This window comes from Brienomyrus brachyistius, chromosome 14, assembly GCF_023856365.1.
Source record: "Brienomyrus brachyistius isolate T26 chromosome 14, BBRACH_0.4, whole genome shotgun sequence".
Lineage (NCBI taxonomy): Eukaryota > Metazoa > Chordata > Actinopteri > Osteoglossiformes > Mormyridae > Brienomyrus > Brienomyrus brachyistius.
In genome coordinates this window covers 13,954,922-13,979,400 of record NC_064546.1, presented here as the reverse complement: position 1 = coordinate 13,979,400, position 24,479 = coordinate 13,954,922, and the positions used below count along the sequence as shown (strand labels likewise).

The 24,479-nt window shown below is 38.5% G+C and overlaps 1 protein-coding gene across 8 annotated transcripts in view; it reads left to right on the top strand.

The window, feature by feature from the left end:
• smoc1 (SPARC related modular calcium binding 1) overlaps positions 1-24,227 on the top strand; it is a 50,603-nt gene extending 26,376 nt beyond the window's left edge. Inside the window, exons 5-15 of one of the 8 annotated variants that reach the window (XM_048975264.1) lie at positions 318-417; positions 1,433-1,483; positions 2,324-2,371; positions 6,190-6,246; positions 6,654-6,734; positions 10,544-10,736; positions 11,959-12,041; positions 13,653-13,758; positions 13,908-14,155; positions 14,801-14,837; positions 22,341-24,227. In XM_048975264.1, the coding sequence (XP_048831221.1) occupies positions 318-417; positions 1,433-1,483; positions 2,324-2,371; positions 6,190-6,246; positions 6,654-6,734; positions 10,544-10,736; positions 11,959-12,041; positions 13,653-13,758; positions 13,908-14,155; positions 14,801-14,837; positions 22,341-22,380 (1,044 nt within the window). In that variant the 3' untranslated portion in view covers positions 22,381-24,227. Of the gene's footprint in view, positions 1-317; positions 418-1,432; positions 1,484-2,323; positions 2,372-6,156; positions 6,247-6,653; positions 6,735-10,543; positions 10,737-11,958; positions 12,042-13,652; positions 13,759-13,907; positions 14,156-14,800; positions 14,858-22,340 lie in introns of all 8 variants that reach the window. The other 7 variants (XM_048975262.1, XM_048975263.1, XM_048975260.1 and 4 more) reach the window with 7 other exon arrangements.
• The last annotated feature ends 252 nt before the right edge of the window (positions 24,228-24,479 follow it).

The window sequence follows — 24,479 nt, the reverse complement described above, 5'->3', positions numbered from 1 at the left end:
AAGTATTACATACACTAGATACACCTAGTGAAACGTTTACAGATTAAGCAGCCTGGTTAAAAACGATCCATTTTTCTAAAAGTACAATGTTTTCTGGCACGACTACTCTGGCAGTTTTTGTAAGATGAGATTCTTTTTTGGGTGTCTGAAAACAGTTCATTTATTCCTGACATACCTGTGATGCATCTGACAGAGAGCAATATATCACATTTCAGAATGAGGGCGAGCGTTCCATTTGGAAAACACCCTCCAGTTACAGTGCCAAAACACACTGCAGCAGTCTCAGCACACCTGTCTCCCTTTTGCTTTTACTCCAGGTGCAGTGTCACACTTTGACAGGGTACTGCTGGTGCGTCACTCCGGATGGCAAACCAGTGAGTGGTTCATCGGTACATAACAGGACCCCAGTATGTTCAGGTACTGCTTATAGAACAATCACTGCTATATATGTACTTTAGTTACATGTATGTGTACTGACTACACCTGTGCACTGTACATGCAATTGTTTCCCGGTTAATAACAAGTATGTTGTATCAAGACTGAATCCTACCTGTATCTCTGTCACTTTGGCCTCCTGAGCCGTCTGCCTTTTCGTTTACGTGCTACATTGTACTGCACTGGGTCCGTAATGCTATTCACAATGGCCATGAATGCTTCATGACAATGTGCGTATTTTTCCCGCATTTTTAAATCCGTACTGAGGATTTTGGATTACACACCCTGCGGTGTCAAGCTGAGCATGCTCACATTGTTATTTGATCCGGCATTCATTTAAAAATGGCCTTTTTTGGGGGTGTTTTAATCAGGAAGTTATCCAAGTGGTTCCTGTTCAAAATTAAAGTAATGCTTCGGAATTTTCCCAGACCCGGATTCTACCGACAACTGTAGACATTCAGGCAATACCTAATTATAATCATACAATAATCATCCAAAATATGCAAGATTTATATTTAGCCACAGTTCAGAATGATTAAATGCATATTTAGACATGTTTGTTAGGATTCTGTACTAGCATGCTTAACAAATTCAAGGTGCTGTACTTTTTAACCAAACCAGAAAAAATGTATTTGTTTACTATAATAGCCACTCGGTATATTTACTACCTGTTCCAATTCTGTCCTGCATAAGATCCGATATTTTCATTTTGGTTCCTTGCAAAAGCCAATGTTTTTGGGTGGTCTGCACAATTTCATTTATAACCTAAATATATATATATGGCTGTAATTGCTGCATAGAGCTATGTATAAATGGAGTGTTGTGAGTAATAGAGGAGTTTTATACCACAAGTATTGAATTGAGAACTGAGTAGAGAGAGGCATCCTTTAACTGGCCCTAGACAGAAAGATCGGTCATTCCAAGAGCCTCCTTTGCTCGCTTGGTCAAATGGCCCTGTTTGAATGACAAGAATTATTCATCATGCAAACATTTGCAGGAAACTTCCCTGAATTTATGGGCACTCATGCTGGGACAAGTGGATTGTCAGGTAGTAAATTTCATGATTGCCTTCAGATTTTTCCTGCCTTCCCAATTTTAAATGTATCATTTCTCAAGCTTAGGGAATCCATGCATGCAAGTTTATACAGAGATCTTGGTGAATAAGAAATATTTGCATTATTAAATGCATAAAAAAATGCAGGTGTGTTGGAATCAGTAGAGCATTAAGTAAATACTGTACATGCTAAAATGTTAGGGTCCTATGAATGAGATAGATGTTTATATTGAAAAATCAGTATGAGTAAGTTTTCATTATTAAGATTTGGGACAATGAAAAATTTTATTGCTGAATATTTAAAACAATCAGAACATATTTGTGGTGATGTTTGATCTAGATCTGCATATCAGGTTTTTGTAGTAAAAGTTAGTGCATAAACATGGTTATAATGCGTTATGCCTTTTTATAAATAGTTATAGCTGTGTTTATAACACTTCATGAATGCATTAAAATTATGAAGATGTCTGTAATGCATTATACATGGGTGCATTAAGTAAAATGTCACCCAATATTGTAATAAAGTTGTAGTTAACTTATTAAGTTATAAGTTTCGTTTAAACTGTCGGGACCTGTTTTGGTACCTGGCAGATATTCCATGTTTTACTGTATGGGTAAGTCTCAGTTTGCAGACTACACTGAGGAATTTTGAGGTCTTGAGTACAACCACTTTTGTTACAATTGTGCCATTGTTCATGCAAGATAAATTTATCTTTTGTCTATTCAGAAATACACAAAACAAGTTGTCTCTAACCTACGGCTGCTGTTTGTTTGTTAGGATTCTGTACTAGGATGCTTAACAAATTCAAGGTGCTGTACTTTTTATTTTTAAAGGTTCAGCGACGGACAAGACACCAGGGCCACCTAGTTCTGGGAGAAAAGGTGAGTTTGGAATAGTTATTGCATAAATGTTTCCTGCATGGTTTAGTGCAGCCTCGCACTTCTTCCTGCAAAGCAGAGTTTCCCACTTTTTCGATTTCAGTCTCACTTTCTTCTTCCCTGCACTTTGTTTGAAAAATGTATCTCATTATCACATGTGAAACATTAGATTTAACAAATTTCTTATATCTTACCCATAAGAAAAGTATATTTATGATGTGAGAAGCGCGGGTATAACATTACATTTTAGGTCCATTGTGATATTTTTACTGTTTCAGTCTTAATATTTTAATGATATATAGTAATTAATGTATGTGTTATACATAAGTGGCCAAAATTGTGGAAACACAATTTCATTGGTATTACACAAAAAAATTACTATATGAATATTGGCGGTAATTTTTATAAACAATCAAAGTATGTTACAAATATAATACATTGAACAATTAAATAAGTAACTGGGGCAACAGTTGAATAAAGTTTTGCAATCTCTAAAAACCACAGTTTTGGTCACTATAGTGTATGCAATATATGTTATGCTGTATTTTAAGCATATATCTTGTTAGCATTACTATAATAGAAATGCTATATGACAGACGGAATATTTACTATTACATCTGCTTTGGCACTATATTCTGTGGAATGGAATTGACAATGATGACATTTTGCTGACCCTAACCCTAACCCTAACCCTAGCCCTTTCAGTGTCTGTGGTAATCGTGCTTCCAGGTTTTTTTCAGCAAAGGACTATGGAAAAATGCGACACCCCCTGGTTTTAAAAATGAGTTGCGAAAATATAAAAATTAAATCATAACCTACCTATGTGCCTAACAAGAACATTACTGTAAATCCTACAGGCTGAAGTATGGTAACCACTCTGCCAGCATTATTGCATATGCTGGCTGCCATTCTAGCTGTGGTCTTATTTAATTGAACTGTTATCTCATCTTATGCTAACAGAGTTAGCTATGATTGCGGTGACTTCCTAACTGTGCCACGCTGAATTTGTGTTAGGGGACAAATATAAATTTTATTATTAGCAAGAATGCTCACAAACAATATTTTGTTCATGAAGTCAATATTTACTAAATATTTTGTAATCAATGTATAATATATGACATGAATAACATAATATTACTTATTCATGTGGAGGAATAACCAGCATACATAGTCTCTGTGATTATATATAATCATATGATCACACACACACACACACACTGATGAGCAAAAAACATTATGACCATTCTCACGTGAAGCGAATAATGTCGACTATCTCATCAAAACAGTGCGTGTCAATGACAGATAAGTTAGACAGTAAGGTAACATTCAGTATGTCAACGTATTGAATGCAGGAGAAATGGGCAGGAGTAATGATCTGAGTGACTTTGATAAAGGCCAAGTCATTATGGCCAGACGACTGGGTCAGAGCATCTCCGACATGGTAAGGCTTGAGGGGCCCTCACGGCCAGCCGTGGTGAGAACCTACTGAGAGTGGTCCGAGAAGGGAATCGCCACCAGAACTTGTCATTGTGGACTGTGAAGGAAAACTATCCCATCTGGCACAAAACAACAGAAGGACTTACTACTCTATTGATCCCTGCTGTGTAAATTTATATACAGGTACATGAAGGCTGCCGAGTTATTATTCTGAATGTAATCTGATTTTCCAAAAAGCAGTCCATATTTCAGCAGCCCGAGTGTCATTTATGCGGCAACACTTTTCCTTGGTTTGCAACTGGTGCCTTTTTTAGACTGACATAATGTGATATTTCTGAGCATAGTTTGTGTAAGATTGTAAAAGCCTTTACTGGATAAGTCGAACATGGATGGATGTAATGTACGGCTTCAAATGTTTGACTTCATACCCACAGCACCCAGCACAGGGCAAATTGTTTCAGTACAAAGGCAAATCCAACTTCGTGGCACTGATAAGATGTTTCCACATAATTAACAATTCAGATCAAGGAGTGTCCTGTTATCTTGTCATCCTTCATAAAACCCCAGATAAAATGTCATCATTCTGTATTATTATAATTGTTGTTACTCTTTATTATTATACATTCAGACCTTAATGGAATATTCAAAAAGGATGTAAAATTATTATATTTTCTTGCTTCTTCAGACATTGACTTGTACCCTAATGTCTGCAGAACGCAGGTACATTTTTCACTTGTGTGAGAGAAGTCAGGAGACTCAGTATCGAAAACCCAGCAAGTTGTTCCACAGGCGATGTCACTGGCTGGCAGTCATTTGACAAACAGGATCCGTGTCACTGTCACTGTAGCTGTAGGTCTGCTCTTGGTGAAGGATTTTTTCCCCCCTCTGGACAGTAAGGTGATGTAAGACTGGATAGGAAATGTCTAGTTCTCTCTGTCTCAGAAAGGCGGGTTGCCAGTTTGGGTGGGTGTCCTTTGGATACCGTTGTAGTGAAGATCGAATCAGCGATGTTATATGCATAGACTTCTCAGGGTCATCTACACAAGTCTGCTGATGGTTTTATACTTATTTTACATTAGTTTTGTAAGTATATAATTTATTACGTGTATAATTCAGTCATTTAAAGCCATTTTGGAACTTTTTATTACGATGTATTATATAGTTAGCTTTTGCGTAACTTTGGACAAACGTATGTACTAAATAAATAAATGTAAAGATGTATTGTGACCACAAAATTACTGTCATCTAATTGTATGTTAGTTGCAGAGGTGGAAAGTTGAGGTTCAGAACGTACAAATACAAACCAGAATTTTGATTCAACCAACCAGTTGAGTTCTCCTTGACTGTGACTTTACACTCAACCGGCCGGCTGAAACGAAATCTTGGTCTGGATTTGTACTTCTTGAACCTGAACTTCTCACCTCTGGTTAGTTGATTTGCATTACCAATCAGCTGGATTTTCCGGTAGTTTGGCCAACCCCATCCCTTACCAGGCCTTTCCATGGGGTGTATGTGCTTGGCACTGGTCTCTGGCAGAAGCAATACAGGACAGGTTGTAGTATTCCACGCATAGGTAAGTAGGTCATGTTCTCCTGCTAAGTACTGTAATCCTCTGCATCACTGTTTTCCAGTCGGGACTTTGGGGACCCACATACAGTCTACATCCTACCAGGAGCTGGGAGGGAGCAAAAATGTGGACTGTCTGTGGGCCCCCACAGACCAGGTCAGGAAAAGCCGCTTTAAATATATAATACATAGAAATACAAGAAAAAAAGGAAGGGTAGATGTTTGCTTTTCAGTGAAACTTACTGTATAAAATGTTCATAGAAAAACACTATTTTGATTGAACAACTACAAAGGATATCATCGGGGGTTAGGGTTACAGAGATTCCAAACACAACATTATTAAATGCATTATGATGAATTGTAAGGTTAGTAATTTGGAACCATAATGTGAATTATTTCAGGTCAGCATGTTCATATTTATTTTAAGTGTTTTTTTTTATGGGAGACACCATATTGTTTTACGCTCAACCAGTATGTACTGATTTTTGGAGCAGGTGTTGTAACTCAGGCACCGATATTTATACGGGTCATACATTATATGGGTGGAAGGGGGGTAATGTGGGTGTTTATGTATGTTTGTGGGTAGGGGGGAAGTAGGGGAGGATTATAGTGGCTATGGAATTAGGGTTTCTTTTACACCAATCTCTCTCTTCACCTTTTCTCTATCTAAACACATCTTGCTCTTTCTCAGTCTGTGTTTCTCTGTGCTCCTGGCCGGGCCATGTGCAACCCCCAACCATTCAACAGTTCTGGAGAGTAGATTGTATTAACCTCAATAATGGTAGTCTCTTTCCGTTTCTTTCTCACCCTCAACCCAGATGATGGGTCCAAGCCGACACCCACTCTGGAGACACACGCCGTATCTGACGGCGACGGTAAGAAGGTTCATTGATTTTAAGGAAAACCCTGGTAATGTGCCACAGAATAAAAGATCAGACATTCCCCTGACTTACTAGGACTTTTTTTTTCATGCGCATACTTTAATGTTGAAATCTTACTATAATTACAGGAAGACAAAGTGTTGCTTTTTAACTCTGAATTCACTATCCTGACTGATTTCCTGATTCGCACAGAGAAGGAAAAACGTGTTTTCTATGTAAAGAAACAAGCTATTAAAATTATCATGGCAATGAAAGCTAGTTAAATGTAAGAATTTGCACTTGTAATTACAGTATATGTCTTCCTGTTTGTGAAATCACAGTCACAACAGGCTTCCTTACCCATTCAAGTTTTCCCAGAATGTATGTGATGACTATAAAAGATTTTTGTCCCCCATGTGTAGAGATCACTGCCCCAACTTTATGGATCAAACAGCTAGACTACAAAGAAAATAAACAGAACAGCTCTACTTTCAAGAGATCAGGTAAGAGAAGCATTAAGCTGAAATGAAAGGTTCTTCTCTAAGCAATTAAAGTCATCAAAAGGAGTAGCCTGTGTCAAACAATATTAGCAAATTTAGCTGAATTTCATTCTAGATCTCCAAAAGCATTGCTCTACAAGTACTGGTAAGAAGAAAAACTTGAAGTCCCACTTTTTCATTTATTGACTTATTGGTGCTATTGTACACTGATACACTTTAATTCTCTCAGATGAAAATGTACTAGTTACTGAGTTATTGCTTCATTCTTTGTGTGCACATGGCACTCAACTCCAACAATAGTTGATTTATGATGTATCATTCAACATCAGTTAAGAACAAGTTATGAACGCGTGAAATTAGTCTGACCAACTGTAAACGAAAACTTTTTCTTTCAGGAACACAAAGCTCTTCTTATAACAGTAAAAAAAACGGACCTCTTGAGATACCAGAAAACTGCAGCATTAAAATTATCTTTGCTGATTTCAAACCATTCATTATTTTGTACTTAGCTGTAGTGTCTGATCCAGTGGTCATACAGTCCACTCACCTCAAGCTGAAGATTCATTAGAAACCATGTGAGGTGAACTGAAAATGTACAGCATCAGATCACATTTCATTTGTCCTTTTTCACTCTCTTTTATGCAGTTATTTAGTTATTAGTTTAGTTATTTAGTCACTTATTTAGTTTTCTCTGTCCCCTGATAACTTATATTGAAAAGTCCACGGCACCTTTGGGGAATGGGTGATTAGTTCTGTCAATCTTTGCTAGTCTGAATAAACTATGTTTGAGTAAAGGGTCATAAATAGTAGTAACAACAAAGCTAAGTAAAACTACGTTCATTTATTCACTTAATCCACTGATGCAATCCAGCGCTCTGAAGGGATTAAGTTTGATATGCTGAAGTACGTCAAATGAAAAGGTTTTTTCAAATGCAGCAGTGTTAAATTCTAAATAAGTTCTAAATTCAAGATGTTCTAAACCTATCTTTGTAGTCCTGAAAAAGTGAAATTGGAATACATTATTTGCTTTAATAGCCCATAACGATGTAAAGTTTGTGTCCGGAAGCCGAGAACGGCAACGCTTGTGATTATTTTTTAATGCCATTATCTCAAGGGAAAAGGTGGGGGGGGAGAGGACAAGGGGGCAGAAAGCAGGACACCCACCAGTAGTCTGGACAGAGGGCTGGAAAACTGGACTGTCTGGACAAAATCTGGGCAAGTGGTTACCCTAGTGCAGAATACTCCCCGGCTTGGGCTCTCTGCTTCTTAAGAGAGGATTCAGGCATACCTCCATCCCGCAGTTGGGTCAGTGGTTCTGGAAGATGGTTGGATGGATGAGTATAGAACCTTTAAATGAGATCCTGCCATAATGTTAGCCTGCTGTTGTTCCTTTTTGATGTAAAAAAAAAAAAATTGATAGTCATAGAAAACCAATTTCGGTTTCAAAATGCCGTCAGTAGCACAAGTATCAGTATTCCCGTGTATTGTCTGCAAGAAGCTGGTGATTTTTACACCATGAAGAAATCAGATATGCTGTCTTTACTATTTATTGCAAAGAAAATGTAAAATATAAGACTGAATGTCTGTACAAAACACCTATGGAACATTTTCTCTTGGGGAAATTGTAAGCAGTCTGAGAGGCCTGTGTGGAGGACAGAGATTCACAGTGACAAGCTCTTTGGAAGTAAATTTCTGTGGTAATCCCACTGCTTGTCTGCTTTTAATTAGCATCTGGTGTCCTCAGAGGATGGGGGTATGGGAGGGGGGGGGCATTTGGGGGATTAGATGTCGTCACTTCACTGGGTTCCAACTGTTGTCCTAAAGGGTACATTTGGCTGGGAATCAAGATGCTGTATTCTAAACCTATCTTTGCCAGTCCTGAAAAGGTGAAATTGGACCCGTGTGACTCCTGGACAAATAGCGGCAGGAATACATTATTTAGTCTACCGTTATCAAAATCTAATGGGCTGAATTGCACTACTTGCGAATACGCAAATACAGTATGCCTTTCCATTGCACTCAGCCTGCATCCAAGGCTGGATCCGTCTTTGAAAAAAGTATAAAGTACGTTTAAAGATTAAGGAAAAGAAAAAGGCAAACAGATTCTCTATTCAGCGAAGATAGTCTTGCAGGGGGCTGGCACGCGAAGCCGCACTATCATGGATATCCTTTGTATGGGGAAAGAAATAACAGCATGCAGGATGGCAAATGTCTGCCCTGCTGAGAGCAGAAAGGAATCTTTGCTGGAATCTTCCACCGATGGTGTGTGTGAGCTCAGCAGGTCTCCTTGGACGAAGCTGAAAAGTTTTTATTATTGAATCATGAGCCATAAATAAATATAATTACTCACTGAGTCACATTATGTGGACTTTTTATAGGAACCTGGGAACGTTAACAATGACAGTAAAGAAGGGAAACAAGCACAAAGAATTTAATTAATTTCCACATTTTCTAATTTTGGTTCCTGTTGTAATGCTTACTGTTTATTTATGGAATTCCATCATTTGCTATGGTGCAAAACACAAAGGAAAAACATGCAACGTGAGCTGGGTCTCATACACCAAAAAAGAATCAAAGGGGAAAAATACTAAGAATTCAACCCTTTTTATTTGTATGTATATGTATATAAAAAACTATTTTCATTTGAGGATCTCGGTTGCCTGGTGCCAGTGTGCCCTCTGTATAATAAACAGTGCTAAATAATTTGCAAATGAAGGAGCCTTGACAGGAATTGGGAAGCCTTGCAGCAAACACTTGAGCCCAAACCCTCTCTGGAAACATACTGTAAGTGGGCATGTTGCCTCTGACGGCAGATGAGCTCTGCAAATAGGCACCTTCTGAGGTACCGCAAATGCCCTAAGGGGCAACAGTGAACTTTCCAGTTTTGTCAGTATTAGTATTATTATTATTATTGTGTAATGGACAAAATGGGAAGGAAATTCCTATATTCTCTTACGGTAACTGAGTGGTTTTGGGCCATTGTTCACCAGGTTCCTTTAGAAGTATTTCCATCCCTCCAGACAAAAATTGACAGAAAAAAATGTACAGTTTAAAAATAAAGGAAAGTTAATCTCTTCTGACAGCCAAAATTATAGTTAGGGGATGTATCTGCTATAATAGTAAGGCGGAAGGGCTAGGCTGGGGTTTATGAGAAGAGACAGATTTGTAATTTATACAAGTGCAATATTTTAGAGATGGTTATAATATGCTTTTCATTGTAGTGATCTTTTAGTAGTATATGGCTATGAAAGACATGCTAGTCTCTGTTCAAACTGACTGTGTTAAACGGGGAGCTGTAACTGGGTTGTTTCAGGGTAATATTTTGTAAACAGACTTGATAAAAACTTATGTGGTGAAGCACGCTTCACTACAATAAAATAGTCTGAATTTCAGTAGGAGGTTTTGTTGCGTTTATCTCAACATGTAAGGCAGAGCGATGGACTAAATGGGTTTGAATATAAATAGAGTACGACAGAACAACTTGCAAAATGAAGCTGTTTTCAAATGTCAGCCTGGTATTAAATAGATAATATCAGATAATTGGAATACAATGTTATTGCTAGGAAATTCTTGAACAATGCAGTGTTCATGTTGTGTTAATTCACCTCCATATTTGGTTGTCTATTTTAATAATGTTTTATTCTTTTAAAGATACCTGTTTGCTTGGGTATCTTTGAATCATATATATATATGATGAAATATATATATATATATAGTGTATTTCGCTATAATTTACATCCTGAGTGTGGTGATTAAATTTGTACATGTTCTTTGTTGTGTCTCCACATTGAATGTGTTTCTCATGATTTTAGAGAAAGTTCCTTCTTGTGACCAGGAGAGACAGAGTGCACTGGATGAAGATCGTCAGAACTCAAGACAGGCCATTTTCATTCCAGAATGTGGGCCCGGAGGCCTGTACAAAGCAGTCCAGTGTCACCAGTCCACAGGTTACTGCTGGTGTGTTATGGTGGATACTGGGCGGCCGATCCCTGGGACGTCCACCAGGTAAAGATATAGATGAGAAATAAGGGATGGAATGGGATGGAATTCTGAGAATTTAAGGGTTTATGGATATGAATCAGAGAAAGAGAAATCGACTGAATGTTCAGAATTCATGAAGAATCCAAGAGCATTTAGAAAGAAAGAAGAGGGAAAATGGACCACCCACCGGGGTTTACCGCAGATTGCTCAACTTGTAATTATAAAGTATTCAAAATCTTTATGATTCCCACAACAATGGAATATCCCAAGATGCTGAAGCTCTAGCCAACTCGAATGTAGTCCCTGTTCACTCACTTGAGGCTGCCAAAATGTCTCTGGATAACATAAAAAATATGACAATAAATTTACTAGGCTAGCATCCTGCTGCGTTCTTTACATTTTTACCTGCTCACCTATACAGGCTAAATTTGTTTGAAATATGCGTGCAAGATGGTGGCTCAGCTCAGGGGTTGGTACTGCCTCACACAGTTAGTGGTTGGCAGTTTGAACCTCATTTTTGCTCAGTGTGTCTTTGTATGTTTTCCTTAAGTTCTATATGTTTCCTCTGGCAGTCTAACGACATGACTTGCTGTCTCCAAGTCTGTAGCGTATGTCTACGTGTTGATGGACTCACATCTTGTCCAGGATCTTGTACCTCAGTCTTGTATCCTGCTCTGCCTTGGAGGTCCAGGCCTCCTCCTCTGACCTTGACCAGGACGAGTGGATAGAACATTGATGGCTATATGATCAAGAAACTCAGGCTGACACCTAATGTCTGTTTGTGGAATTTTGAGGTCTGCATTTTAGAGATTTTTTTTAAATTTGTTTCAAAGAAACAAACCAAGAAGTGTAAAGAAGGTGCAACTGTGATTTTCAAAGTACAAAAAAAATGAATTATGTCACTTTAATCTTATGTTGTCAAGTAAAATGGGTTATATTTTATGTTGTTTTGGCAAATTATCAAAAAATATGGAATAAGTCAAGGAGTGCAAAGGAATTGCCTTTCATTTTTAATATAATCTAGCATTCGAGAAAAAATTATTTGGGAAAAAAAAAATCACCCACTCATTTGAGTGTTTTGGCGGCTTGTTTTGTTTTGAAAGGTATGGTATGACAACAGAAATACTCTGTATTTTCACTCGTGTAAATTTGATCACATTACAGGCCTATATCATCTCCATCTGCACAACACTTTGTGACCAATGTCCATATTGCCTCTCTGTCCCTGTCTCTATCATGACATTAGATACCAGATACCTGACTGTGACAGTGGTGCACGATCACGGACCTCGGAAGCGGATGATCCATTCCGGGAGAGGGATTTACAAGGTAAAGCCGGGAATCGAACCCATGCCCAGACTTCATGAGTTTGAGTAGCGAATAATTATGGAGCAAAAAAACGTGTTAGACACTGAACTCTCTGCACTGGAAAACATCAGAATGATTCTGCCTAAGCTTCAAGTTGCTTGACTTACTTCAGAGGCATTTTTACAGGCATCTTTTGATACTGTCCCATTTTAGAGGGAAGTAGAATGTATGAACACATTTCCCATGTGTTCATTTTTGATACCATAATCTGCTGATGCACCTCAAGCCTCATTAGCATTGACTTTGTTTTTGTAGCTGAGCTCTTTACCCGTGATTTAAAGTTGTTACTATAATGCTTATTTAATGCTAAAATCTGTTAAATCTGCAGAGCGATGAGCGAGTTTGCACTCCTTTGCAGATGTGTGGCAGATTTACGGCGTGTGTGAGAGATGTGGGCCTCATGGGACCCTTTATAACTTCAGAACCGGCAGAACATAGATGCACGTCTAGGAAAACAAATGACAGGCAGTCAGCCGCATCCAGCTCGACACTCTCCATGCTAGATAAAGGAATAATTTCAAGAAGGAAAACAAGAGAGGTTTTTTTAATACTTCATGTCCCATTCAGGATATATTCACCACAATCATTTCATTACTGTAATGACTAATTTAACACTCGGATAGAGATGCACTGAAGCGCTGTGTTTCTGCGTCGTTGTATTTTGGGAGATACTAATTGGATTGACCTGTTTTGCTGTTTGATCACGCAAAACAAGCTCAGTCAACGTAAAGGAAGGAACAGTGTTGGTATTCGGAGGCACATAGCTGGAGAGTGAATTAATGGTTAAGAAACCATTACTTTACTATGCTTACTTTATTATGCTGTAGTGTTTGAAGTGTCTTTTTCACAAACACAATTAAGGTGGAAAAGTTTGCGCTCGTCCAACTTGCTATAAAAAACATCCATCAGGGCAATTAAAAGCCGTTACGCTTAGTGTTTGCCATTGTGTCATAAAGTTTAACAGGGTTGCAAAATTCCAACATTGCTCAGTTATACCAGTCTTCTGCTTTCTTTCTTTCTTTCTTTCTTTCTTTCTTTCTTTCTTTCTTTCTTTCGTTCTTTCTAATCTCTGTCTACGCTGTATTGTGTATATGTGTCATGTGCCCTTTACATATGCAAAGAATGTAATATTTGGGTAAAATATATGTTTACATGTATAAAATATTTGTTTTTCACATAGTTGATACTTTAAATATACAGGACAATCCAAAAGACATTTAATGTGAACATGGGAATGATACCCCGCGACCCAGTAGGATAAGCGGTTTGGAAAATGGATGGATGGATGGATGGATGGATGGATGGGAATGACATGCAAATTCCAGAAACACAAAGCCTAGATAGTAATCAAACTATAGAGAGCCTGGAGCCCATTACAGGCGAGGGCATGAGACAGGGGGCACCCTGAGTGGGATGCCAGTCCATTGCAGGGCACACATATTAAGAACAAATTAGAGTCATAGGAACCCCAACTCTTACAGGGGCCACCCACTGAGAAAAGATCAAGCTGCTGTTCCTTCGATGAAGCAAATTATTTATCTTTTTTTGCAATTCTTTTCACACTTATGACAGGTTGCCCAGAGGCAAAGAAAGTAGAATTCATTACCAGTTTGTTGGATGCACTTACCACAGACATGGTACAGGCTGTAAACTCACCCACCCCCTCTGGTGGTGGGAGGTAAGTGATACAATATCCTAAAACTCAACAGACCCACAAGCATGGAGCACTGCCATTGATAAAGCCTTCCAATATATTGCTTTGCTTTATTTAATTAGCAAATGTTCCACGATAATGTCGCTTGAATATGCGTTCTATTTTCTGCCCAGGTTTGCGGAACCGGACCCCACCCATACGTTGGAGGAACGGGTGGTTCACTGGTACTTTGCCCAGCTGGATAACAACGCAAGCAATGACATCAATAAAAAAGAGCTTAAGCCCTTCAAGCGTTACGTGAAGAAGAAAGCCAAGCCCAAGAAATGTGCCCGCAAGTTCATTGACTACTGTGACCTGAATAATGATAAGGCCATTTCTCTCCAGGAGCTGAAGGGCTGCTTGGGAGTGAGCAAGGATGGAGGTGAGGATGACGAGGAGGAGTGGAGGAAGAATAAGTTGTTGATATGTTGACCCAACACAATAAGCCAGTATAAACTTTTCTATATAAACTTCCGATCATACGCATCCAGTACAGCAAACCATTATTTTTGTGTTTTTATTCTGTTTAAAAAAATACTCTTGCCAAGCAGTCATCTATCTATCTATCTATCTATCTATCTATCTATCTATCTATCTATCTATCTATCTATCTATCTATCTATCTTGTCTATCTTGTCTGTCTTGTCTGTCTGTCTGTCTGTCTGTCTTGCCTTGTCTGTTTAGCTATTGCTGATTTCTATAGCTGGGATATTGCTGATCATGGCTGAGATCAGTTGAAATCAGTTGCCTAGCTTTTATATGCCTTAGCTTGCCAAAATACAGAGGCAAATTAATGCCTTCGGAATGCAGGGCAGGGAAGGACGAATGGAAAGAACACCTCCAGACTCCCAGGGTGCATCTGTCTGGCTTTCAGTACGGGAAACTGCTTACAACTACACACTGGCATCTGTGTGAAACGTATTAAGTCAGTCCCCTGGAAGAGCAGTAGACTTTGTTGAGAAGTGATACTCTGGCCCAGGCTTGCATGCAGAACAAGTAAACTTGTGCGTTTCCCTTTTTTTCCCAGCAGGTAGTTCAGTGAGCAGCATCAACCAAGGAATAAGGCAAGGGAGCCATTCGTTCAGTAAGCCATACTAATTTGCTTTCGCTTGAACTGCTGTTGCTGTTTTTCTCAATTTCTCAAACGACGGTTAACATTTGCAAAGCAACAAGTGTAATCCCCACACCACAATGTCACATCTGCACAACAGAACATCATTTCCCACTGGTCCGCGCAAAGTTTTAGCACATATATAGAAACGGTTTTGTATGGTTGTCTTCATTTGGCGCAATTTTCATTTGCTTTGGTCTTGTTTGGTCAAAATAGATTATGTAGTTTCCCGCTGTAATAATTTTACACCCAAAACTATATGTATGTGATCACTGTGTTAGCCATCAAATGCGAAACAGTTAACCACGCTTTCAAAATGATTTAAAAATACATTCCATAAACTGTAGTGATACAGCATTTTTTGTTTTTGGTTCACACTGTACATGGTTTTCTTTTCATTGTGCTGTTTTTGTATTGCCACAGGGCGCACAGACTTTTTTGTTTGCTATTGTACTGTGTCTTGAGATGTGAAGAATTGCGCCGAACTTTACATACTGTAATGCAGAGCCTCGCAGTGCTGAAATTGGTGTATTTCACATGAATAAGTCTCAGTTTGCTGCAGAAGAATGATCAGTCAGTGACAATGAGAAAGTGGGAACCGACTATCACTCAGCATGGTGGAGTTCAGGTGCAGACTTACACCGACAAACTGACAATATATCCAAGCATTTTGACTCTCATGGTTAAAATGATGCTAGTTGTGCTTTTCATTTTGGTGGCGCTGATTAATTCATTGGTGGAATTATTCGCTTTTGAGACATGAGGTAATTGTTTTGGGGAAGTTACAGGCTTTTGCAGCTATACCATGGTGCTTTGCTATATGCATGAAATGCTCTTATAGTCTTGAGAAGGTTAGGTTTGCTTCACAAAATATGTCACAGTGATTGAGAAAAACTGCGAATGTCTGAAAAATAATCACGAACATTTGTTATCATTGCTCATTTTAAAGGTTATAATTTTACCCAGATACTGGTTCTGTTAACAGGGTGACAGAGTCATGAAGGTATCTATCTGGACACCAGGAGGCTGCTTTGTGATGCAGAGCTGATCGTATGTTGCATGGCTGAGTGAAAATTTTTTTAAAACAATAATATTAAAGTATGACAATGGCAATTGAAACCAGTTTGTGGATGTGGTTTCGTTGTTCATTGGTGAATAAGAACAAGAGAACAAGAGATCTAAAATTCTAAATACTTCTACTTTCTGTCTTTGTTCGTTCTGAATGTTGTGAGAGGTAATTGTCCCACCAGAACTGCATGTTCTTCAGGAGTATGTCTGAAGCACGTCTGGTAATTAAGTTTCCCGGAAAACTTTTTTCAGAGTAACATACTATTAGTCAGAGTAACATACTATTCACTCAAAATTAAATCAAGATCTATGAATTAATATTTAGCTAAAATGATTAATAAAATATTTTCTATTACATTGCAAAGAGAAAGTTAAAACAAGAAAGTGTTTAACTGTTTTTCTGATGTCAAAGCATAGCAACCTAACCTGTCAGATGAAAAAGTCTGGAGCAGTGTGTCTGGGGCAACTGGATTGGTTACGCTCGGCACCTGTGGTCAGAAGGTTGCTGGTTCAAATCCTGTAGGTAGCAGAGTGATGTCACTGTTGAGCCCTTAGGAAAAAGCCCTTAACTGCAGTTTCTTCTGGGACACTGGCTGGCCCTTTTCTCTGACCCTCAGTTCTATGTCCCATTAGACCAGTGTAGCTTTAGTTCTATCCCTGTTCCACCACAAATGATTCAGCTCAGGAGCTGTGTGGTAATTAGCACAAGGAGGTGCAAGGAGTTGAATCAGGAGTGAGGGTAAATCCAAAAATGTGCAGGGCTCCGGCCCCCCAGGACTGGAGTTTGACACACCAGCTTTAGACAATGTCAGTGTAAATATTAGTGTACTCAACTAAGTGACCAGACTAAATCATTTGCAATGTAAAAAGTATTGAAGTTAAAATTCACAAAGTATAAAATACAGGTGGCTGTAGGTAGAGTACTATGGACTGCAAAGAGGAAGGGGTTTTAGGTATCAGCAGATAGACAAGGAACTGGTAATTGGTGATCTATAATTTAGCTTTTGTGACATTTTCTGAAAATTGCTGTTTTAAAAGGGTAGACATAAAGAATGGATGACAAGGCAACTTTGTAGCATGAGATACTCTGCCCTATTAATCCCTTTGACTTTTGGCAAGACAATGCTACTCTGCCCGGGGGCTTTCGTGCCACGATTAGTGATCACAGCTGTTTGATCCAGCCAACACATGTGGTCAAAGCAACTATATAAGAATGCAATTATCTTTATAGTGCTAACACATATAGAAATCATTGTGGGTCATTTTGCCTTGTTGCTGTACTTTATGTCTCATATGGCCCAATGGGATTCCCTTAACCTCTCTGTCCTTGTTTACTCTGGCCTGATGGTCTACAAAGCACCAGAGGGCCCTGAGGTCATGTGTTTATTCTGGAACTACCTACCGCAACCAAAAACAGTGGCTCATAGTGGGCATAGTGTCAGACCTGTCGAACTGGGCATGCATGCCAGTATAAACAGTGAGATGTTTGGAAAGCATGGGGCAATACCAGCCAGATGAAAGTTTATTTTACTTTCTCCCCTCTTTCACATATACACTGAGGAGGCCACAGTTAGTCTGGCATTTAAGAGCGTTTATATCATCACAATGTGAGCAAACCAAACCTAATGGCTAACTTGAAGGGATTTTGTATGGTAAATGGACAGAAAATGCCTCAAACGTGTAACTCCACTTGTATATATTTTGAAGACCAAAACACATTTTCATGTTTTAGCTGAGCAATTTCAGTGGTGCACACCGCTCCAAGCAAGGGCAGTCTGACTCTTATTTCATAGCTAGTACACAGTTCACAAAAAATATACCCCACTTACGCAATTTTTCACTACAGGAACTTTTACCGAATCTTACGATTAAGGTGCAGAAATGTTTAAAGTGTCCTGTTTCCCTGATGTTCCATGAACATTATCTTATCATACTGCTACAGCTAAGAGTAATAATATAAAGGGCATGGGAAAGCAACAGGTAATACTGGTGTAAAGCTGGATTGTATGTTGCCACATATAGAACTTATATAAAATAATACTTTATGATTAAATACATAAAACGAGACATGAAATTACAAGAGTTACAAGAAAACCAAAATAATCTAATACTTTATTTTGAAGGAAAAAGAAAAACTATTTTTGATAATTTTGCAAAAGTGCTTCTTGTGAGAAATACAATTGAAGTCCAAAGAAACTCTTTGCATCTCATTTGGACAAATTGCTGATATTATCCATATGTGTTATATTAAGCAAATAAATAAGAGCTGATGACACTGACATGTGCTTTTGTTGAAATTTTGCGTTCTTAGTACACAGACAGATCTCAGTATGGTTTTGTAACAGTACTCGTAAATTGCATGTGGTCCTTATGACACTTGGGTTGTTGGTTTCCAGAAAACAAAATCCCAAGTGATAATTTATGGAAATGTAAAAGAGAAACATCTTTATACCATATTCAGTTCTCCAAGCATTTGATAAAATTGTGGTGGTTGGCCTTGTCCAATCAGCTTGTCGATCTGGGCGTCCTGTCCTACTCAAAAACAACAAAGGTCGAACTACTTGTTTTAAAAATTCCACAAGTAGCTTCATACAGCAATATGTGATATAAGAAATTCTTCCTGATAACATATTACTAATACCCTGAGTCTTGTGTTTTCACTTTTCTTCTGTGCAAAGCACCTTCTATGCAAAGGATCATGGTAAATCTTTTATATCTGTAGGTTTTTTTACATGTTTCTGACAAATTGTAAAGCACTTTGGTCAGCTGGGGCTGTTTTTAAATGTGCCTTATAAATAAATATTGACTTGACATTTTGTCTGGCCAAAGTAAAGGTTGTGGTGGTACAAGTTCACATGACCAGTCTGTCTCCTCCCACCCCCATCTGTTGGGTATATTAATGTCATCCTTGCTGTTGACTCGGGATAATTTTTCATTTTGTAGACGACCTTCACTGGTTTATATTCAACATATGTTTTATATTTATGTGTATATACACTAGTGGCCAAAATTATGGAAACACCTATCATTATTCGCATTATGCTTTAAAAATCACTACACGAATATTGGCGATAATGTTTATAAACAATCACAGAATATTATCAATATCATACATTGAACGATTAAATAAGTAACTGGAGCAAAAGTTGAATAAAGTTCTGTAATCTCCAAAAATTGTAAGTGTTTCTGATATATAACATTACCGCCTCCATGTTGCAAAACTTGCTCAATTATAAAGGGTGTCAGAATCATCTCAAAAGCATTTTGATTGCCGAATTTATCTAATAAAAATCACTTGTTTGGTCTTCTCTTGTGAGTAACTACTTAGTGGAAGCTAATGGCAACAGACTAATATCAGTGATCAGAAATATTACATGTTAGAAGGACTCTTGAAAACCATGTTAATTATTCTGTACAGGATATCAGGAGATATAATTAGCTGAATTTTAAAATGGTACTTAATGGAGGCCATTTCTGATATTTAAGGGGAGGAGTTTTCAGCCATAACCCAATCAGGAACAAACTTTTACAGTATAGATGGCTGGATGTTTAACACTGGGACAAATAAAACCTTCCTAGTCATTATCCTGTAAAATTGAATTTAATTTTATTTAATTTAATACAATTAATAAATTAATTATTTGAATGATTTAATTATTTGGTTGCTTTATTGATTAATTAACTTAAGGAGACTAGTAGGGTCTTATATCGTTTTATCACGCCTTGCATAAATTAATCAGTGATGTTTCCTATATATTGTACATATAGATGATGTTTTGTTGCCATATAAGAACCAGAAAAACATTTTGTTTCAAAAATGTATGTTTGTTTCCTGAAACGTGAAGGTGAGGTTGTGCAAGGACACTGTATTTGATGTTTGGGTTCCGTATGGAGAGACACTAGATCTGTCCCACAAAGTGTGTAGTTTTGGTCCATATGTATTCACTTGCTTAAGTTCGAAACTCGATCTGACTGCATATCATTAAGTCTGCCATGAAAGGGAAGCTTTATGACCTGCTCGGGAAGCACAGCTTTAGAAGCACATGAGATCTTGACGCCCCTGCAGAACCTAATTGCCCCGTGTGGTAAATTTTAATTGCGGGTAACCTCATTGTAATGTATGCTGTTCACTGAAGGATTCATTGTGGTTGCTGGCATACTTTCCCTGCAGGATTCAGCTGTTTATTAGATTGTGACTAAGCACATGGATGCATGGTAATGCCATAACAGGATGGCATCCTTTTATTTCTAATAAAACACTGGATTTTGAGAGCTCAGTACCGGACACTGGATCTGCCAGTGCCCACTTCCTGCCACACTATTCAGAGATGAAAATTAACTTCCGACAGCCTGGAAAACTGACCTTTCTTATATTCCTTCTTTCAGGGACTATTTCCTAGAATGGCTGTAGTAAGTGAATTTCTTTTGTATTCCAACAAAGCACTGTGTGTACCTCATTATGGTAAAATGGGTGCTTAAGGGCCTCTGTGCCTACAGCTTTTATTATATACTTACATTGTTATTATTGTGCAATAGCAATATTAAACTGTAACAGTGAACTTCTGGTTGTCAGCCGAATATCCAAGACTTAAAGGGTTAACTAAGGTTTGTGTAGTTAATGGTATCGTGTCCTAAGTACTATACCATGCAGCTACCCGTACAATGGACAGATGTTTAGAAACACTACATTCTAAAGAAAAGGGTGTCCTTTAATCTCCACTTCTTTTCAAACCTTTGGGGCCCCAGGCACTCCTGCCGTAAATGTTTGTGGCCCTTCACAGTCAAGCAGAATTCTATGATGAATACACACACACGCTAGAAATGTATGCATGTACTTACTGTAAATTATTGCTTCTTCATGTATCATTGTGCAATGTAAAATGTAAACTATTTAAATTTAATCTGTAGGAATTTTGTAATACACATATTACAAAACCAACGGAATGTCATAAAATCAATCAGGCCCAGAACTCAAGAGAATTTCATTTTTTATTTATTTATTTTTTTATCCAGAACTGAAACAACAGTACAATGGGCCAATTCAAAGTCAACTTTTCTGTCCTTGAGTCTATTGTTTACCTCTGCTTTCTGAAACTGACTCATTAGAAATAATGAAAATCTGGAAGGAATGTAGCGTGTGAGTGGTGCCACGTTGGGTAAAACTGTAGGTTACATTCTCAGCATTGTGGGTTTGATTCCCACCAAGGCTTTGTGTGCCTAGAGTTTGTATGTTCTTCTTTGGTTTCCATGGGTTTTATCCAGGTACTCCGGTTTCCTCCTGTAATCCAAAAAAGCTTAGGTGAATTCTTGTCTCTAAATTGCCATTAGTGTCTGAAAGTTTGGCTGGAGATGGTCTGGTATCCCCTGCCTTGCGCCCTCTTGCTTTCTGGGACAGGTTCCAGGATCATAGTGACTCTGCAGTGGATGCGGTTATGGAAGATGGATGTATGTAACAATGTTGCTTATGTAGAGATCGATAATACGGCAGATTTTGCGAGGGAGCACTGAGGAGCCCTTTGATAATATAGATGGAGTTACATATCGGTCAGACGTGATGGTGGAGAGTGGGTATGAAAATGCTAAAATAAATAACATGTTTTAGAGTTAAGCTAATGATTCCAGCCTTTAACAAATCACCGTCTGACAATAGTTCACCTGTACACCCCCTCCCCAACCCCCTGCTGCTAAAGCACTGCCCCCCCCTCCCCTCCCAACCACCAGCCTCTGATGTCCATTGCAGAACCCATGAGACCCCCCCTCCCTCCCCACTGCTCGCCCTGCCCCCATATTTAGTCCCATTTCCAAAAACATCTGCAAGCAATCTGGACTGCCTGTCCATCTCCTTTTCTCAAACCACTATTTGTAAAGTTACTTTACGCCTGATGAGTCCAGGAGGAGACATTGTATCTGATGCATTGTCCTGGTCCTGTGAGCCTAGTAAGATGAATGTATCATAGGTATAAGCATAACTGAGTTGTACTACAGTTGTGTCAGAATTACATTATTTCTGTCTTGGATATTTGAGAGAGATACTATAGGACAGAAACCAGACATCAGCCACACATGGCGCGTCTATTTCACACACGTCCCTGAGACTAATCATAATTCCTCTCGGATTCATCCTGGACATTCTTCTGTGACATTTTATGTAAGACGTCAAGGCGGCAGTTGGAGCTGCTTTTCATTGCCACACCTGCCACAGCTACCCGCAGCTAAGCCCACAGAACCGAGCCGCGCGTTTGCCGGCACACTTTCTTTGTTTGTCCTGCATGACCCGTTGCAGATGAAGACTGGGTCGGCCCTCAATCATTAGCGCATCTGTGCATGTCTGCGTACTGGATGGCCGAGCGGTTACCTAACACTCCTCTCTCTGTCTGCCTATTCCCAGTACGGCGTCTGGTGTGAAGAGACATGGTTCCTGGAGATGAGGGAAGAAGAGAGGGCACGGAGGGAAACAGCTTGTGTGCACTCAGAGAGGGAGACGGAGCACGGAATTAGTCAACTTTAAGTTATTAAAGTGGCACCAAAATATTTGCACTTTCTCCTCCCATTGTTAGGCATTTAGACAGTTTTTTCGTTCTGTTTCTGACTTGTTTTTCAATTTAATTGTTTAACTGAAATTATTTGAGTGATATTTGTGCAAAGGAGGTAATCACAGAAAATTCTGTCCCAGTCTCTTCCTTAGCTAGTGGGGTTTCCTCCATGTAAAAATGTCTATCTCTAGCCCATACTTATTAACATGTTTTTGCTCCCTAGGGATTGACGAATTTTATTCATGCTTATGGGATCAAAATAAGTATCTGCAAACTTTATCACAGCTAATTTAGTATAAACCTCAAGAACCTTCGTATTCAACTCTGGAATCTGATCCTGCTTTCAAGCCTATACTTTGTCACACCATTAGTCCGATGAAAATAAAGTAGCTTAAAAAATAGTAATTCAATTATATACAATTTAAACTTTTGTTGCAGCAGTGGTTAATTGTCGTTCAATAAAGTTGATTACAGAAGTGCTAGTATGTCACAGAATGTGATGCAATGGGGTATGTATTAAGATTGTAAATAAAAAGGAAAAAATATAGCAGTAAAAGAAAGGTAGGGCAAAATATCGGTAGAAATGTTCAGGATTTTGCCAGCTCACAAAGCAATAGCAGAATCAATGATCCAAAGAGGGAACATTGAGTTCTTTTCAGAAGCATGCTAATAGCTACATCTTGTTCTTTTGGTTGCAGCACTGACATTATGTCATCATAATCATGTTTTTAGTCTGTTTTTTTTCTGGATGTTGACAACAACAGTGTCAACAAGATTTTGAAACGTGAAAAAAGTTATTGCAGCCCAAGTGGTCATTATATTTTAATTTGAAGTGATTCATTTATGAGCTTGCTGTGTGTACTGACATTGTACCAAGAAGCCACAGCCCTACTTCATGGCTACTTCATGGAAGTAAATTAAATTACTCACTGTGTAAATATGTATTATATGCTTTTTATTTGGATTTTTTTGGTTTTTGTTTCCCTTAATCTTCGGTTTCACTTATACTCTAAAAGCAGCCGTATTGGTAAACTGACAGATGTATTGTTCGAAAAAAATGTAAAGGAACTGTAATATTGAAATAATTTGCCACAATTTGTTAATGCATATTTGAACAAAAACGTTTTTCAGATAACGCTCTGAAACAATTGGTTGCAGAAGTTCTGTTTATTCGATTTTCTGGTATTTTGCCAGTATTCCGCTGTTTATAGCTGAGTCCTCTTGGTCTAGCCTGGCCCAGAGGGCCAGATAGCATGGTCACACTCCTCGTGGTTTTTTTCCAGCTCATGAGCCTTTAGAAACACTGGCTCTGTGTGTCTGCTCAAGTACTTCCAGACCCCTGGCACATTTTAAACATCCAAATTGTTTAGTGGAACAGACATGGGCGTAATCATTGTTAATCTACAGGAAAAGCCTTTGTGATGGAGATTTATAGTGGACTGTTCGGACAAAAGGAAAGCAATAGTTTTCAGGACTTCTGATCTGCCGGGCCATGTGACAAATGTGATGTGTGACTGTATATTTCATTTGTTACCTGTGTTCAGAGGGCAACATGGAGTGCTGCTGTAGGGCATATTAATGGCACCTACTGGTGGAAATAAGTATCTGCTCTTCTAAAGGGCTGAAGCCCAAGCTTTTATTTAGCAATCCCTTGTAGAGAGGTTCTTCAAATGTGAGAAAAGGCAATATCTGTTTTTTAATCTGTTGACCTCTTTAATATGAAATAAATATTATGAAAAATCTATTGTTTTCTTTTTAATCACATATGGAGGTTTGTCCTATGGGTACAGAGGATGGATGGATGGATGGAGGTTTATTATAACAATATAAAACTTCATATTCCACAGTGAGGACACTAAAGACAGTACATTGGCCAAACCATCTGCATGAACACAACACGCAAATGAACAGCATTCATAGAATTCAGATAAATCTGAGAATAGAGAGTTAAGTGTTGCAAATTATTTTATGAGTGAAACCTATCAGAGATAGGG